The 18,048-nt window shown below is 51.9% G+C and overlaps 2 protein-coding genes across 7 annotated transcripts; one reads left to right on the top strand and one right to left on the bottom strand.

Moving 5' to 3' along the window:
- Positions 1-271: 271 nt before the first annotated feature.
- Positions 272-13,131, bottom strand: LOC115252572 (CAP-Gly domain-containing linker protein 2-like). Of its 3 annotated transcripts, none has more exons than XM_029847895.1 (18): positions 12,626-13,131; positions 10,983-11,199; positions 7,301-7,809; positions 6,028-6,152; positions 5,703-5,916; positions 5,131-5,328; positions 4,959-5,062; positions 4,807-4,867; positions 4,454-4,504; positions 3,361-3,666; positions 2,641-3,195; positions 2,514-2,571; positions 2,338-2,421; positions 2,112-2,268; positions 1,873-2,032; positions 1,594-1,782; positions 1,301-1,360; positions 272-1,217 (listed from the first exon to the last, which is right to left on the bottom strand). In XM_029847895.1, exons 2-18 carry the CDS (start codon positions 11,089-11,091, stop codon positions 1,206-1,208), a joined length of 2,952 nt encoding a protein of 983 aa, XP_029703755.1. In that variant the 5' UTR covers positions 11,092-11,199; positions 12,626-13,131; the 3' UTR covers positions 272-1,205. The 3 variants fall into 3 exon arrangements, with proteins under 3 accessions (XP_029703755.1, XP_029703754.1, XP_029703756.1); XM_029847894.1 differs by having other exon boundaries at positions 1,297-1,360; positions 12,626-13,130; XM_029847896.1 differs by lacking the exon at positions 4,454-4,504 and having other exon boundaries at positions 1,297-1,360; positions 12,626-13,128.
- Positions 13,132-14,590: 1,459 nt separating this feature from the next.
- cldn2 (claudin 2) lies at positions 14,591-17,884 on the top strand. Of its 4 annotated transcripts, none has more exons than XM_003970896.3 (3): positions 14,591-15,065; positions 15,708-16,057; positions 16,306-17,884. In XM_003970896.3, the coding sequence occupies exon 3, from the start codon at positions 16,314-16,316 to the stop codon at positions 17,112-17,114; it is 801 nt and encodes a 266-aa protein (XP_003970945.1). In that variant the 5' UTR covers positions 14,591-15,065; positions 15,708-16,057; positions 16,306-16,313; the 3' UTR covers positions 17,115-17,884. The 4 variants fall into 4 exon arrangements, with proteins under 4 accessions (XP_003970945.1, XP_029703762.1, XP_029703760.1 ...); XM_029847902.1 differs by having other exon boundaries at positions 14,600-15,065; positions 15,708-16,044; positions 16,309-17,771; XM_029847900.1 differs by having other exon boundaries at positions 14,602-15,065; positions 15,708-16,044; positions 16,306-17,771.
- The last annotated feature ends 164 nt before the right edge of the window (positions 17,885-18,048 follow it).

Below are 18,048 nucleotides of genomic sequence, written 5' to 3'. Positions count from 1 at the left end.
GGACTAAAGGTCAGAGCCCAAAAGTCTGGTTCGGTCCACTCCGCTCCAGATTTCCACTCCGGGTTTTGGAAGCTCTGCAGACGCATCCTGGATTTGGGAAAAAAGGAAAATCCGGAGTTTGAAAATCCCAAATCTCCAACAACAAACATCTGTTTGATCCTGAATCGGTTCTGGGTGGATTCGAAACCAAACCCAGAAGAAAGCTCGGGATTTAAACCCAAAATCTGGACCCCCGTCCTCAGAGATGAATGAAATAAAAGACCACCAGATGTTTCTGCCTCGTTAATATTTAATGAGTCAATCCCGCATCATCTTCACCCCCCAAATAAAATAAAATAAAGAGCAACAGCAACCTAGAAGGAGCTCGGATCAGAGTGGAAGACTTTACAGTTCCAACATCAGCAAATCCAGATGTGGCCAGATGTTGTGGTGCAAAGACACGGACGGGACAACCGGGACCTGAACCGGGTCTCAGGGAATGTTGAGCATCAGCGGCGGCTAACCGGACCCATCGGATCCCGCAGGCGGAGGGGCGAAGTTTTGGATCCGTTTTAGATCCATTAATGCACCTTCTTGGTTTCATCATCAGCGAGAACGAGAGGGCCCGGGTCAGAACCAGAGCACACGGTTCTGACCCGACCTGCTCAGAATGAGCGAACCAGGCCAGGACAAACACAGGATGTGGTTAGATCCGGTCCCACGGCTCGGATCAGAACATTTGGACACTCAAACCTGGCGGATAAAGTCTAAAATTTCTTCTCCTCAGAATTCTGATTTTTTTTTTTTAAAAGTCAGTAAAGGTGAAAACTAAAGAACCTGCAGGAGAACATCAACGTTAGAACGGTTCTTTAATACTCCAGAACCTCAGAAGAGTGAACACTGGACAGCTGCTCTCTACAGACACTACTATGGTGGCGTGGCGGCGTTCCCAGGCCGGCGCCGGCGTTCCGTCACTGCGGTTCCTTACAAAAGCTGAGAATCACAATAAATAAAACAAGAGCGTGGAGGCTGGGTTCTTCGGGTTCCTCCATCACGGAGTCCGCGGGGATGTCCGGAAACGTTCTCAGGAAGGTTCCAGCGTTCCCACATTCTTTACATAGTTCTTCGCTGAGATCGGCTCTTTTGGTTTTTATACTGAAGCCTCCTCCTCACCGGAGGCTCCGCCTCCATGCGCCTCAGGCCCCGCCCCCTCGCTCAAGCTCACATCAGTGCTGCTCCTGCGCCAGAAACAAAACCAGGACGTTAGTCCGGACATTCAAGAAAAGCGTCCAAACGCGGTCAAAGACGGTGAAATACCAACTTCACGAGGACCGTCGGTCTCCTGGTGATGGATCCCGTTAGCGGAGTTCGCGCCGCGCACCTGAAAACAAGCGTTAGCCGGATTTAGCCACAATTATGGCAGCGACGCTACAATGCAGGAACAGTGAACAAATGTTTTAATGCGCTGCAATCAACCGTGTGACGACATTAGCATTGTAAACGCGAAAACATTAGCATTGTAAACGCAAAAACAGCTAGCGTGTGTTAGCTTAGCATGAATGGGATGTGAGTGGATCGTCCTTCCGTGTTTTTCCAGCCACCCGCCAGCGTTACCGGGCTCTTTTCTGGGTGTCTCCTCATGGCCTGGACCAGCTGGTCCACCTGCTGGTTGTGTTCTAAGGCGTTCCTCAGGGCGTCCTCGGTGCTGAGCAGACGCTGGCGCAGGCGGCTCATCTCCGAATCCAGCGCTGACGGCTCCAACATGGAGTAGCGCCGGTGGTCAGGAGAAGACCTCTCTCGATCCTGGAGGCAGGAAGTGATGCGTTTCGGCTTCTGGTTCGGAGGCACAAACGTGGTCTAAAAGAACAGCGGAGAACAAATGCAGACGCTCACCAGCAGCAGCAGCTTCTCGCGCAGCGTCTTGATGTCGTCCTCGAGCTTCTGCTCCTTCATCTTCCACTCGGCCTTGTGGACGTCTCTGGCCAGGTCTTTCTCCAGCTCCCGCGAGTGGCGCTTGGACTCCATCACCAGCACCCTCAGCTCGTTCAGACTCCTGGTTTCAGAAGAACCAGAAGTTCCATCAGAGCTGCAGAGGTTAGCGTGTTAGCCAGCGTTAGCCAGCGTCTCCGTACCTCTCTTTCTTCAGCAGCTCCTGGCTGATGTGGACCAGCTGCCCAGAGGCATCATGGGACTTCCTGGTCATGGATTCCAGCTCCGCCTCCATGCGTACCTTCTCCTTCGCCAGCGCTTCGGCCTTCTTCTCCCCAGAGCGAACTTTCCCCTCCAGAACTGAGAAGCACAGCGGCGTTGGTGAGGCCTGTCAGAAGGTCAGGTGACCGATGACATCACGGCGTTTACCTGCCAGCTGGGATTTGAGGCCTTCAACCTGAGACGTGAGAGCCGAGACCTCCTTCTCCCGCTTCTGCAACTTCTCCATCGTTTCTGCGACAAGAGAAATGATCAACGAGGGCGGCGGTGACGCGGCCTCCCCGGTGACTCCGCCCCCTCCCTGGTACCGGTAGCCATGACAATACCTTCTACGCTCTGCTTGAGCTTCATCTTCTCCTCTGAGACTTCGTTGTCCTCTATCACCTGGAGAAGAGACGAGCCGTTAGAAGGTCGGCCGCACTCGAAGCCGCTTCCCGATTGGTCGGTTCTCACGTTAGCGTCCTGGGAGCTGTAGCGGTCGGCCTGGACGGCCTGCAGCTGGTTTGCCGTCACCCTCAGCTTCTCTTCCAGTTTCTGGATCTCCTCCTGGCTCTCCCTCTGGGCCTTCTGCAGGGACCCGTAGTCCACCATCTTCTTCTCTGAAAGCTCCAGCTTCTGCCGCAGCTCCGCCTCCACTTGCTCCGCCTCCGCGGCTCTTCGCTCGGCCTTCTGAAGCTTCTCGCTGACCTCCTCCAGGGCTTGGTTCCCGCTCCTGGCTTCTGGTTCGGACCTCCGAGCCTGGTTGGGATCAGCCAGCTGCTCCTTCAGCTCCTGAAGACGAGTGCTGAGGTCTTCTCGTTCTTTGGTCAGCAGGGCCGCTTCAATCTTGTGCTTGGCCTTCAGGTTCTCCATCTCCAGCTGATGTTCCATCTTGAGGGCCTCCAGGGTGGCCTTCAGCTCCTGGGCGTCCGGCTCCTGGCCAGCCGGTGTCGTGGGGCTGCTGTTCAGAGTGACCTTCAGCTCCTCCATGGATCGCTGATGGTCGCTCACCAAAGTTTCAAATTTACCCTGAGGAGGGAGAAGGTTATCAGAGTAAACCAGGTGGATCTGATGGAATAGTGTTGAGAAGAACCAAGTCTGGCCTAAACGGAGTCTGCAGCCGCCAGCAGGGGGCGGAGGAGATGCTTTTCTTCTCCATCTTTCCCTAAAATCAGGCAGAAGAAGAGCAGATACCTTCCACATGTCCATCATTTCCATGTTTTCCTTGGAGACCTGCTGGATTTTCAGCTTCATGTCACTGATCTCCTGGTTCTTGCTCTCCACCGTCACCTTCAGCGCCTCCACCTCCCGCTGGCTCGCCAGGGCCGTCTCCCGCTGTTCTCCAAGCTCGCCGCTCTCCTTCATCGGCTCACGGCGGACAGACTCCGACTGGGCGTCGGCTCCTCCGAGTCGGGCCTGAAGCTTCTGGATCTCGGCTTTACGGAGGCCGAGCTCCTCCTCCAGCTGGATGATGCGGCTCTGCTCCTCCACTGTGGTTTGCTGCTCAGGAGAGAAGAAGAGTGGTCATGGAAGGTTGGACACGGCCGGCGGAGCAGAACAATTCTGACGTCAGAAGGCGGAAGCAGAGGAGGAAGGCGGAGAACGTCTAAACGCGGCGCCGCGTATGTGGACAGTGACCCGCTCCGGCTCCTCACGCCTGAGACCGCGCCGCGTCCCGCACCAGAGCCGAGGACCGCATACCTGCGGGAGCGTCCCGGCCCTCGCGTCCAGCGCGATCTAGGCCACGCCCACCGGAACGCCGCAGCATTCACGCCCTCGTTCCTGCGACACCTCAGGTGGGAAACGGCCCGAAAACGTTTGAACCTTCAACCTTCCTGCTGCGCTGTTCAGCCAATCGGGGGTGGGGGGGGGGGATGGAGACGACATTGCTGCGCAACAGGAAGTAGTGGTCACGGGGTCACAGGTCAGGCGGCGCCAGAGAGGATAACCTAAAGAACCAGGCGACGGTTTGGCGCGTCACTGTCCAAACACCTGCGACGCTCAGAACGTGCAGAGGAGTGAGAGGAGAGGAGTCATTCTCTGGTCATCTACAAGCAGAGCAAACGTTGAGAAGTCCAAACACTCATGGACGAGTCAGAGAAGAAGAGAAAGAGAGCGAGATCATGTGATCAGTTCAGTCCTCTGGGAGAAGAATCCACCAGAGTTCCTCACTGGTTCCCGAAGAGCACGACACACCAGAGAGAAGAGCGAGGATGCAAGGTTAATGTCCTCAAGGTCAAGGACAGGTCGTCAGCACATCAAGATCAAACCCGTTTGCTTTGGTCACCTTGGTTCTCTGACCCCACCTCACGGAACCCGCCTCATTAGAACCTCGTCCCTGTTGGCAGAAGCAGATCTTACTGCAAACGTTCCACAATTTACGCTGCCCTAACCTGGGAATACAAACGTCCTCGTTTTGAGGACGAGCGCCGCAGGAGATTACAGCCCCGACGCCGTCCAGTTGGAGAACTTTTAGTTTTGTTAAATCACACCTGCAGCATCATTTGATACAAATCTTAAATTCAGGTTTACTGAAAAAAACCCGTGAAGATCGTTGAGCGTCTGCACCTTTAGGAGAGAACTGAAGGCATTTTATTCCACTATAGATCTTGTTGAGTGATCAATAATGAAGATCAGTACCTCCAGGTCTCCTTTGGTGATGGATTCCTCCTCCACTCTGAACTGCAGATCCTCCACTTTCCTGGAGAACAGTGCAGTACCATGAGTGAACGCCAGGGGGCGACAACACACCCAAGGCGATCTTTAAAGTTTCACTGTGATGTCACGCGCACCTTTTCTCCTCTTCCAGCTGATTGGCCAGTTCCTGCTTGTCTTTCTGAGCGCTGGCCAACACACCTCGGACCTGCAGGAGGTTGTTCTCGTTCTCTGCGACGTACTGTGGAGGACACACGCGTTTACATTTAGGACACCGCCGCTCACGCCTTCACGTCCTCTCTGTTTCACCTGTACGTGCTGCGTCTTCAGGACGCTCAGGTCCTTCTCCACCTCCACGATGCGGCTGGTGGCCTTGGCCATCTCGGCCCGCTCCAGGTCGCGCTCGACCAGCAGCTGCTCGATGTGTTGCTGCTTCTCCTTCAGGGCTTCCTGCAGCGCCGTGGTGCCAGAGATCTTACGAGCGTAGCGTGACGACGTCTCCGTCAGCTGAGAAGAAGAAACGTCAAACGTGATTATTTCTTGTTGATGTGGAGGTGATTCCACGGTCAGACATATTTAAAGATCCAGCCTAAACGTGATCTGCCCTGTCCACACATAACAGGCGCATCACTCGTCTTTGGCCACTAGATGGCGGCATTTGACAGCTTTCCTCTGATCTGCGGCGTCTCGTCTATGATTTAATGACAGAATCAAGAAATAAATGTTGGCAGGCGGGTAGTGTTTCGGGAATATTACGTACTCGTACGTCATCTGTACGTCTCTTTGTGTTTTGTATGGAGAACTGCCTTTGTTTGGTTTAAAAGAAGAAGAAACAACATTCAGGGTTCATAATTGTTGCTGAGGAACAAAAGCTCTCTCACCAGGCCGGCTCGGCTCGGCCGCCCGCTCACGGAGGACGCCACCGAGCTGACGGAGCTGATGGACGAGCTGCTGGGGCTGTGGGCCAGCGACGACACCCCCATGGCCATCCTCTTGCTCTTCTTGGCCTTGGCCGGGCTGGTGGAGGGGAAGCCGATGCGGATCACCTTGTGGACGGGAGCGAACAGGCCGAACTTGGGAAGACACTGAAAGTATCTGAGAGAGACGGCGAGGAAAAGCTGAGGCTCATCGAGGTCGGCAACGGCTCCGGGAGGTCGTCCTGGAGCGGGAGTCCTCACAAAGGTGGAAAAACAGGCGTGTGTTTACCTGGTCCCAGCGACCGCCCCGTCGTTCTTGCCCAGCGGCTCGTCCAGCTCCACGCCGCACCATTCCCCCTTGGCGAAGTCGGTCTCCCCTATGTAGCGTATGACTCCCATCTTGGAGCCGCCGACCTGAACACACACACACACACACACACACACACTCGTGTTTCAGTTTACTGGGGAAATTTGAGTCAGATTAAAACATTCAGATTAAAAATGGGATCAAAAGTCCGTCTGGAGCTCAGGTTCATTAACGTGAGGAGAGACTTTAATCTCCTTTGATCCGCAGATGTTTGGGCTCCGTCCCATCTTCCTCGGAGGCAGAAACGGCGTTCCGGCTGGCTGGATGACGCCGGTCCGGACTGAAATAATGACCTCACGGACGGCAGCTGATCCACTTGGCACCAGTGGTTCCAGTGGAACCAGTGGCTCCGCTGTGCTGAACAGAACTTCAAGAATGACATCGTGTATATGAGGGGAAGATCCTGATGGATCTGAGGTGAAGGTTTGTCACAGAACAGCGCCCCCTGTCTGCCACCCGCTGAACCAGCTCTCAGGATCCTTCACACTATGATCCACAGGAGATCTGCTTTCACAGCAGATCCAAACGCCATCAGCTCTCTGATTACCGCCTCCGGTTGCACGCCAGGGCGGAGGCGAGTTTCCACGCCGCCAGGTCAAAGGCGTGCCGAGGTCAAAAAAGCGTCCTCTGAGAACCTCCTCTTGCTCGCCAACGCTATCCCGAGGGCGCCGTTCTTCCGTGCGTGACCGTACAGCCAACGTACAGACGGGACGGCGTTTCCTCCGGAGGCGCCGCCAGCAGGAGCGCAGATGGATCACAGGGACTCGGCTTTTGGAAACAGATCAATGTGTCAGCGACGGCGTCTCGGCTCTTAAGTGCTGAAAGTGACCCAGAGTGATTTTATTGACCCTCCAGGAGGATCTGATGTAACCGTCCCCGGCGTCCGTCAGTAATGGACAGAAACGTGACCCTCGGCGGGAGATTGGCGGACAAAAACGGTGACGCTGGACATTCAGGGGGAAGGTAAAATCATCCCGTGTGCCGAAGATTAAAGCTTCTACGTGATTATCTGGGGACGCTGCCGGCTAAACTGCGGCGCTGTCGCGTTCCAACCTCGGGAGCATCGTTAGCTGACGCTAACGCTAACAGCTTAGCTCAATGGCGGGAAGCGCCTGTAACTTCGAGGCCGGTGGCGACGTCATGCCGGCGTGTTCGTTCTACGTTGATCCCAGAGATTTTGGGCTGTTCGACTCACCAGAACTCGATCTCCAACACGAAGGTCTTTGTCGCCACCCTTCTTCACCGAGCCGCTGTCGGACATGTTGGACCCCGACTCGTTTCCCGTCTTCACCGCGCTGTTCAGCAGACCCTCTCTGAGGGGCACCACCACCCGTTGGCCGGGGGGGACGCCGCCGCCGCCGCCCTGTTGAGCCTGATTCTGAACCGACAATGATTCCGTGGACTGGCTGTCGCTCCCCTCGCCGATGGGCTGCCGGGTGAGCTTGGAGGGCCGGGTGAAGATGCCCTGGAGGGGCTGGCACTCAAAGTAGCGCACTCCTCCCACTGAGCCGTCATTTTTGCCAACTAGGTCGTTGAGTATCACCCCCGCCCACTGTCCAGGGGCGAACTGGGTCTCCCCCAGGTACGCTATAACCCCCGGTTTGACGCCGTTGACCCAGACCTGCTCGCCGACGGCGTAATCCCCTAAAATGTCGTCGCCCTCTTCGGAGAGTTTGGTGGGAGTTGTGGGTTTGAGGGGACAACCTGCAGAAACACACACACACACAAATAAATAAATAACGGTGGGGGAAAAGTCTCATCAGTTCATCACGTCCATTCCTCTTCATCTGGGTCAGAGACGGGCCGGCGATCACGCCGCCTGTGAAGGTGCCCGTTAGCCCGATAGATGATCTTTGTTTTCCTCCACCGCCGCGGCCTCTAAACGGAGCAGGCAGCATTAGCATGCGGTCTGCTGCACCGTGCTGCCAGCAAAAGCCTGCGTTTGTGTGCGGGGACGGCGGATGCCAGGATCGGCTCGCCGACACCCTCGGAGAGCGCCCGGGGCGCCGCAGGCCTCATTGGTCGGACTTTCTGCCTCAATTGCTCCCATATGCTGCCATGTGAGACGCGTTTGGCAGCAAATGCCGCTTCAGAAGGGGCTTTTCAAGAGAAAACTGCTCATTTTTGGGGCCCTCGCAGATGAGGTTTTGGAATAAATGTGAGTTTTTCCGTAGGACGCAGCCTCATCGGCGGTGGCTGAACTGTTTGCGCTGGCTAAAGCTAATTACGCTAACTGTCAGGTTCCACCGGCGTGCGTTTTCACCGAGAGTAAAAACTTTTATTTTGAAATGAAAACTGGAACTGATTTTATCCCTGCCAACTTATCGGAAGAGGAAGTGGTCGCATCGGTCAGTCAAAAAGCTATTGATAATCATAACAGGAGTAAACGGGTCACTGGTTAACTCCGGGGTGCGCTGTCATGGTGCATTAGCATCGCGGGTAACCTTGTCTGGCTCTGACCTGTTTGCGATGCTCCCTGCAGCTGGATGCACAGCTGTATCATTACTTCCACCCACAGCAGCAGTAATGCAGATGTAGCCCAGAACAATCACGCTAACGAGACGTCTGAAGCCGATTTGACTCTGGTTTAAGGGTGTCATGCAGTACCTAGAATCGCCACAGGGGGTGGAAGGCTTATCTGGGTTAGTTTTAAACTGTGCCAGCGTCTGATGTAGCTGGAGGAGCCTCTCCGGTTTGATAAATGTCTCGTTTGAACTATTTCAGTGCTTTGTGCTTATTTTTAACCGCAATCCGTATTTTCTGATACGCGGCTACAGGAGCGGCGAGCTCAGACACAAAACAAGCGTCGTTTTGTGCAGAGCGCCGCCTCAGCCGCAGCAACTTGTGATCCTGGCCGGCGGACGCGGGGAGGTATTTTTAAAAAAAACCTGAACCGACCCATGATTTGGGTTGCCGGGGCAACGGTCGAGCGAGGGGAACACGCAACCCTTACTTGGACTATTGTGCACGGACACCTCCCACCACCATCTGAATCCCACCATTCATCAGGGCTGCACAATGAGGCCTCCAGAGCTGCCCCCCCCCCCCCCCAGCTCACCCCGTCACCCCTCGTCTCACCCCTCGTCTCTCCGTTTGGACTGTTCATTCATGATGTTCGCAGGGTCCATCGTGAGGCTGATTCTGTGTCTCTGAACAACAGAGGGTCGTTTTTAAAAGATCACGATCCAGGTAAAGATCCCCCCCCCAGGCGGCAGGACAGCTGTGATTACATCAACGTTCTGCACGCACTTACAGATCTTCCCATGCTACGTTCTGTTAGCACAGCTGCAGTTAGCCTCGTATTAGCTCAGCAAAGACAGTATTAAAGTCAGAAACTCTGAGGCAGCAACACAGTGGGACCAGACGGGAGCTAGAAGAAGCTTCCAGCAGCTTCTTCTAACTGGCTCCTTGTTGTTTTCACTCCTTTAATTCACTAAACTCTGCCAAGCTCCAGACACGGAGGCCTCCCACCACCAGCCTTCCAGCCAAAACCAACAACCAGGAGCCTGAGGTCAGGCTCTGAGGTCAGGAGGCCGTTCAGATGAAAATAACCCTCTGGAGAAGCCGGTTCCTCCCTCGGTCGGCTGCTTTACGCAGCGAGCGGAGAAAACCAGGTTAAATTCTGAGTTTGTTTGTGGATCGGAGCAAAAAAAAAGTGACGAGGGTTGGGAAAATAATCCCGCCGGTCAGAGGAACCAGGAAGCAAAAGTGAGCGTCATCGCTGTGGATCTCCAAACAGGATGTGAGTGGATGACCTCATAAATCAGCAGGGAAGAGCAACAAACACGCATTCCCACAGGCCCACGAGCAACCGGAGGAGATCAACTGTTAATCTGCTGAGCAGAGCAGTTCAGGATCATTTCAGAATCTGCAGCGTCACAGGTGGAGAGAAAAAAAGAGCTTCTGCTCAGATTAAAGGGGGGGGGGCGATCCAGCGGGAGGATGCAGCGAAATGTGGCTGCTGACGGCGCCTCTCAGGTCCAGTAACGGAAACACTTCCTGCGTTCCGGCTCTCCCCCGTTGCTCCTGTCAAATTCCTCCCTGGACGTGAACCATGACACACTTCAGCCGCCTCAGATAAAAGCCTCCACGGACACTCTGATGCTAACAGGCCTCCATTCTTCTGATGTAATTCAGCAGAACTAACGAGGTCGAGGCCGTCACGTGGAGTCGGACCAGCAAACAGCTGTGAGTCATTTAAGAGGTGTTCACGCTGGCGCGCTTTAGCTAACGGCGGGATTCCCGGTAGCTTGACCGGGAAGTTTCTGCCCTTTTCCACCCTTCTCACAAGGATCGGAGATGAAAACGCTGAGTCACGCATGCGCTCACCAATCTCACCACTTCCTGTTTAATCTCCAAAGGCAGACGCCTGATAGCGAGGAGTCGGAGCGCCGCCGCGTCGCATTTCACACCACAGCCAGTCGTCCTCGGGCGGCAGCTAGCATTAGCAGTTATCAACTTCCTGTTTACGTCCCGACAGCAACACTAGATCAGAGCTCATATCAGTGAAATTCACTGATTTCTTCGTATAAACAACAACGGGGTCTAAACTGATTTCAGCCTGTTAAAGGCAGGGTTTTTTTTTTTTTAAACCGCTGCCGCTATGCAGATAGAAGAGCACACGTCTTAACACACGTCTAAGCGCGGTGGTAGTGGTGCAACAATGCTAACGCAATCCCCGGTGCGTGCCGCAACAGGAACCCTCGTTAGCGCACCCAGAGGCATCTTTGTTTTTTCAGATGCTAACTGGTCGTAGCGGAGACGTCCTGCGTAACTAGACACAGCTGCGTTCTCCTGAGTCACCAACACAAACGGAAGAAACCACCTCCGCTGAGGACACGGAACAAACCAGTCACATTAGCTCCTCGGGTCCTTACTGTCTTTAGGGACGACGGGGCTGGACGTTCCACCAGCGGAGGTTCTCCCCATCGGGCTGGAATGTTTGGGCCCCCGGCCGGGGATTTTCAGTCCACTGGACTTCAGCATGTTTTTTTCTACAGTAGCAGGACGGAGGAGGTCGGAGCCCAGGGCCAGCGGAAGATCACAGATCACAGACTAGACGTGGAGGAGGTGGCTCCCGATCTCCATGTTCATCTAATGGAGGGATAAAAGCAGGATATTAAAGGATGACAGATCAATAACGCGTATGATCGCAGCCCGTCCTGTGATGTTCCTCCACCGGAGGACTTTAACCTCGACATGAAATCACCCATATTTTACCAAACTGTTGAACCTTCACTGATAATTCCTCAGCTGAAATCCTCTTCACAAGGTTAAAAGTCGTTGCTAAATGCTAACATCTCCTCCGCTCAAGTGAGTAACTGTCGTCAGCTTGCTTAAATATTTAAATACGTTGACATCCAATAAGATGATAAATACGTGCACAGGTCTTCGCATCGTGGTGGACTACATACAAAAACTATCGCCCCCTGCTGGTGTGGAGCAGCACTGTCCTGGTTTTCAGTGTCTCAGATGTCCTCAGGTGAGGCTAAACCTCCAAACCAAGTAAACCAGCCACGTTGATCTGGAAACTGTTTAAAAAAGGGTCGTTTTTTTCCGTTGTCTCTCTCCTACGTAGCCGGATTCAACTGGGAACGTTGCTGTAAACAGATCCCATAATGACCCTGAGAGTAGGAGGACAGAGCGGAGACGGAGGCCACGTCACGCGTTTGTACGTCACCTGCTGGTCAGGGAAATTACAGAGTTCAACCAGCAACAAGGAAACCTTAAGGAGTAGAAAGGTGTCATAAAGCAGCTGGATTTCTTCCTGGTGAACAGTTGGACGCAATTTAACGTCCCAAACTCTTCTTCTCTTGTCATTTACATTAATGTGGCTCCCAAAAATCTCTCGAACTTTAAAGATCAAAGTGAAATTGGAGCATTTAAGTGCGAAATCGGATCTTGTTGCCTTAAGTGTTACTGGAGGTTCAGGACTGGGTAGAAGAAGACCAACATCTGGACAGGAAGCTCTAGAAGTGTGTCAATAACACAGCTGCAGCGAGTTCACCTCATTTCAGCTGGTTAATGGAGAAAATCATGACAAGGCAACACAGACTGTCAAAGTGGAGCCTGGCCTACAAAACCGTGGCCCCAAACCACCCAGAAGACACAATTCCGCTCATGCATTCAATAACCAGCACATCTGTCTGGGGCTTTGGAACCGCTGGATTACGCGAACGGGCCGATTTCAGCCACAATCTGCACAGCAAAAGGAGAAGAAATAAATCAAATAGGGTTTTAGCTGCAACAGCAGGTCGACAGGGATGATTTCCCCGCAGCTGAAGTGAGAAATCAGGCCTGAGAATCCAGTCTCGGCTCTTTCTTCTGTCCGTTTTTGTCGTTTCTGTCAGTATTTTTCCAGAAAAGCGGCTGAAATGACGAGAAACGCGCAGCTCAGACAGAAGCAGCCGGTTTGGTCCATTGTTGTAGTGACTGCGGCAGCGTGGCTCCACACTCGCCGTCCTCCCCTCCAAACCCCCATAAAACCCCAAATATTCAACAATCAGTGAGCGATACTCACGCAAAATCACCGCCGCCCGAGGGGTGTCCGACAGCCGGCCAAGTTTGCGTCTGTCGGCGGAGAGCAGGGCGGTTGTCGGCTGCCACTCCCTGGATGCAAATATGGATGCTGAGCAGAAGCTGGGAGGCAGAGTCAGCAGCAGCAGCGTGGATCCGGGAGGAGGATGGCAACAACCGGCGCCGGCTAACTGTTAGCCTGCCGGGTCATTTACAGGAAGATAACCGGAGCAGCTGCGACGTGGACGCAGAGAGTCCGAACAGAAGCGCCGACGGCGGCAGACTGGGTCCGACGCGGAACCGCCGCGCATAAGAAACTGCGTTTTTGGGTTAAAAGAGGCGGAAGATTGAGCTCGGCGCTGTCGGTGTTGCACCGCAGACAGCAGTGTGGTTGTCGGGTAAGCTCAGCCTCCCCGTGACTCAACCCACCGGCGAGACTGAACAAAGGGGTCGGGACGCAGCCTCCAGGGGCACCGACGAGAGACAACGAGCCTCTCCCAGCGGCGGACTCCCACCAAACTTCATCGGATTTAGGTTTTACTGAGAGTTTTAGCCAACACGCTGACCTTTCTCACCGGGGCTTAAAAACATTTACGATACATTTGGGAAGCTTTTACCTTCGGCACCAGTAGTTAAATTAACAAACGTATTTTAAACATTAAAACGCAATTTAACACTAAAGTGAATTCACTGCAGGGAAAAGCCTCCAACAGAGAAATTAAGGAGGAAAATGGGCATTATTGGAAGGAAATTTTAATTTTTACATAGCCGAATGGATGAAAAAAGGCAGCCAATGTTTTAAATTACCAATAAATTAATATAAATTGTATTTAATATAAAAAAAAAGTTTTTGAAATATTTTAAAATATATACATTCTAGAATGGAGAGCTTTTAAACCAAACGAGTTTTAATCTACAGCAGACTGAGAGGACCAAAATTAATCAATTATGTTTTTATTCAACGAAGATATCTAGCGTCCATATTTTCCGAGTTTCCGGTTTGTTGACGGACCGGTCGCCTCGTGTGAGACCGGACGAGTCCCAGTTTACTGTAACTAGCACGAAAGTAATGCATTCAGGGACCAACTAGAGTCTAGGAAATACAACTGGTCCAGTAAATGTCAAGTTTCCAGATAAACTTAAACGCACATAAAACGTCGCTCTACACCTCGTGGCTATAAATATACGGGCTACATTTGATGTGAGCTAAGCTAAGCTAAGCGAAGCTAGCAGACATCCCGAAACACACAAATATCAGGTCAACAACTGCATCAGAGCTGTCAGAATCACTAGAGTTGTTTTGTCAGCACTTTAGGTTTAGTTTAAAAACTGACTTTGGTACAGTTGATGCTTATTGTGCACAAACAGGGAAAAAATGGCGTCACACCAGTCAGGTCCAGTTTGAGTGCTGGGACATGTGGGCACCACAGGAAGAACATGATTTGTTTTGAATAATATTTATGATCATAGCTGAACAACTGGCCTCCACTTTTTAAATGTTTATCTTTCCGCTTCCCATAACAAAAATCCCCAACAAAGACCAGTTTTTATGTTACAGGGTGCAATTATACGTCCTTGACGCGGGGGGTCGCTGTACTCTCAGAAATGAATAATTGACGTCCGACCAGCTGATGTAACCGGTTAACTTGATACAAATGCGCATTTTAGAAACAACCCCCCCCCCCCCCCCCCCCCCCCCCAAAAAAAATACACAAGATCAAATAACTTTATTCAAACTCTCTAAAGTTTCTTTATTAGGATTCAAATCACTTATTAAACGTCTTCTGAAGACGCGTCAGCTCGCCTCTGTACTGCCACCTATCGACAAAGATGAGAATCACACCTTCCTTAGAGCCCCAGATTAAATTTTTGATTTTATTATTCAGAAACCAACAAAAAAAAAAAGCTGCAGTTGTTTCAGATGGTTTGATTTAATAATTCATTTGTTTCTGTAATAATTAAACACGAAGCAGCCGATCCAAATGTAGGTTGTTTTTGGTCTCCTGTCTATCAGCAGATGCTGAATTACAGCAACTTCGTTGCCTGGAACAGTTGACCGCTGATCAGATGCTTCCTGTCACACTTCCGAAGCTTTTCCTTTCCTTTCTGTCCAGATTAGTCCAAATGTCCACGTACTGCTGGCCTTGTGGTGCGCCGGCGGGTCTGTGCTGGCCTGACCCAGTGGATAAAGGCTCAGTGTGGAATTTAATAATGGCTCAGTGTTTCTGGGAACGTGGACGTTGCCCTCTCACTTCACTTCTCGTTTGGAAAATGGCCGGATTACATCATAATCCCATTATGGAGCTGGCGCTGCTGGGTGGAAGGTTTTAGGAACCGCAGGCCGCTGGTTTGGGAGCACAAGCGGCGGAACACGACGGACACCCACAGAGACACCCTGGGAGGCTGTGATGACACCAGGGGGCGGGGCTACCTGCAGTCACATGGTATGTGTTTGTGGTTTGGCGTTTGTATGGACGGGGTCAGGTTTTTAAGATAGGACGTGATGACAGTGCGAACCCATCGTGTTTACTGTCAAACGTGGCCTTTGACCCGGGTTCTGAGAGCAGGTCAGGTGGAACGTCAGTGGTTCTGATGTTCTGGTTCCAGCTCTGCATAATCAGAATTGAAGGTTCTGTTGTTCCATCTCTTCTACATCAGTTATTCAAGCAACACTGACTTGAACGTCGTTACTCTCTGAAAACCCGAAACATAGAAAAATTGAATGGATCAGAACTAGGATGAACTTTAGAAATCCCAAGCTGTTTTTGGCTGTTTCCACCCAAATCTCAGGTCTCAGTTTAGACGCCAGCAAAACGTTTTGGTGAAATCTGGGTTGTGAAAGGAAAAAAAAACCTCAGAACTCTTTTCTTTCCTGATTGGTTCTTCGGACCGCTTTAATTAAATCACCAAGAAAGGGGATTTTTCAGGATTGCTTCACACTTGAGCAGCACCATGAAAGGAAAGCTGCTGTTTGGGGCCCTTTGTATTCAAACGACACTTCCTGAATTAAACATTTTCACTCTGAGTAATAACAACAATGCTGAAATATTCATGCTCTTCCTCCGCCCACCGTTTGCTCTTTGCAGGATTCTGCTGCTGTTTCGGGGGGAAATGACCGACGAGACAATGATTAACCTGCTGGACGATGCACACGCGTCTGACGGCGTCGCTCTCAACGCGGGCAGGATCCTGGACTAGAACCTGTCAGAACAAACCCGGAGCAGCTCTCATCTCCAACAGCCTGATGAAGATTTCGGAGCGTCAGAGGAGTTCTGGAGAAGCTGACGTCTGAGGACGCGGATTCAGACAAAACACGAGGAAAACGTTCCTGAGCCAGAACCGTTGTGGCGAAGCAGCTGAGTGGAACCACGCTGGTGTCGTCGCTACAGTTTCTCCACCTCCACCTCACAACTTCACCCTCAGGTGAGGCACAAAGGTGTTTCTGAGGTTCTTACAGATGCGTTACGTTAACCCTTCACTCTCCATCTGCTGCGCTGCACTTCGGAACGATCTCTTTGAAGTTTAAGAAATCAAAGAGCTGCTTTTCCATGTTAGTCGTTAGGGTTTCACATTTAAAATTAAAACGGACCTAAATTGGAATTCTGGGATACAACCTGGCGACATCAAAGCTCAGATGATGCCAGCCTGAAGGAAGCTGACCATTTACCTGCACTCCCCTCCCAGCAGTTGCCATGGCATCAGCAGCTCTGGAGCTGATGGGATTCTTCCTGGGTCTGTTCGGGCTGCTGGGAACGATGGTCTCCACCGTGCTGCCCTACTGGCAGATCTCTGCCCACATCGGCTCCAACATCGTGACGGCGGTGGGCAACATGAGGGGCCTGTGGATGGAGTGTGTGTACCAGAGCACCGGCGCCTTCCAGTGCGAGACCTACAACTCCATGCTGGCCCTGCCCTCCGACATGCAGGCTTCCAGGGCGCTTATGGTCATCTCGCTGGTGCTGTCCATCCTCGCCATCGCTCTGGCTGTCCTGGGGATGCAGTGCACCGTCTGCCTGGAGGGTTTGGGCGCAGTGAAGGGTCGCGTGGCCGGCGTCGGCGGGGGCTTATTCCTCACTGCGGGCTTCCTGTCGCTTATACCGGTGGCGTGGACCACTCACGAGGTGGTCCAGACCTTCTACCGGCCGGACTTACCTTCCAGCCTGAAGTTTGAGCTGGGGGAGTGTCTGTACGTCGGCCTGGCGTCGGCACTCATGTCCATGCTGGGAGGAGGGATGCTGTGCGTGTCCTGCTCTGAGGAGAACGACGGCAGGCGGCGGAACGGCCGCGGGTATCCGTACCCGCTGGGGGCTAACGTACGGACCACATCGCAGACCTACCGGAACCCCACCCTGCAGGTAGGAGGCATCGGCGCCGCCAACAGGGGCCGCGCGGTGGTCCGCACTATCAGCGACAGCTCCCACCCCAGTCTCCATGGAAACCAAGGAGGCAAGAAGCCTGCAGCGGCAGGATATGACATCACAGGATACGTCTGAGACTTTTAACCGTGAAACTAGTTTGTATGCAAATAATCTTTATTCAACCCAAAGTTGACACCATTTGTTTGACGTAAAGACAAAAAGAGAGAAAAGTGAGGACAAAACCCTGACGGAGGACAAGTCAGTGCGGAACCGTCCACGGGAGAACATCAGCACCCGGAGAACGCCACGGTTCAGAATCATCCGTCGATGGGAGAACCGCTACGACGGGTTTTACGACGTTTGTCGACCAGCTTCGATTGATTCAAAGGAAGAAAGTTCGGAGGAAAATGAAAGAACTTGATTCTCAACTGTTCCTGTAAATAACTTTTTGGAATCAGAAAAACCAAACGATTCTTCAGAAATGTGTGAAAAATCAAGAGCAGATTAAAGAAATGTGTTTAATATGATTATATTGTGTTTAAAACATAGAAATTCAGATGTCAGCGTTCCTGACTGGATTCAGATCCTGTTTTCATGTTAAATCCTGAATTTAGTGTTTGTTTTTATTCTTATTGGACTAAAATCATCAGATGGGCTCAAAACAAATTAAAACAGAAGGAAAAACGCCTTTTAATTAGGTGATTTTCATTTACAGTTTGTATCAGGGGGAAAACGAGGAAGTAAGTTTGTTTTCTCAGATTCTTTACATTAAATTCTTTGTTGGTAACATTGACGCTGATTTTTTTCTCCACATTTCTTTGCTCTTTAATTTGATTTCAAGGGATATTTCAACTCTAATTGATGGAACAATTGTGTGAATTCCAGACAATAAACACTAAAGTAGACATTTTTTATGATGCTGGTGAGAAAACCAGGTCAAAAATAATCTTCTATGAGGAGACTGGAGAGTTCAGAGTCCTGAACCGAAGACAAACACCACATCAACACAAACACAACTGAACAAATAAAAGCTAAATTGATGCAACGGGGTCACTAGGCCAAAGGTCAG

This window comes from Takifugu rubripes, chromosome 15 (assembly GCF_901000725.2).
Source record: "Takifugu rubripes chromosome 15, fTakRub1.2, whole genome shotgun sequence".
Classification (NCBI taxonomy): Eukaryota; Metazoa; Chordata; class Actinopteri; order Tetraodontiformes; family Tetraodontidae; genus Takifugu; species Takifugu rubripes.
The sequence above is the reverse complement of the archived record's forward strand: the minus strand, read 5'-3'. Positions and strand labels throughout refer to the sequence as shown.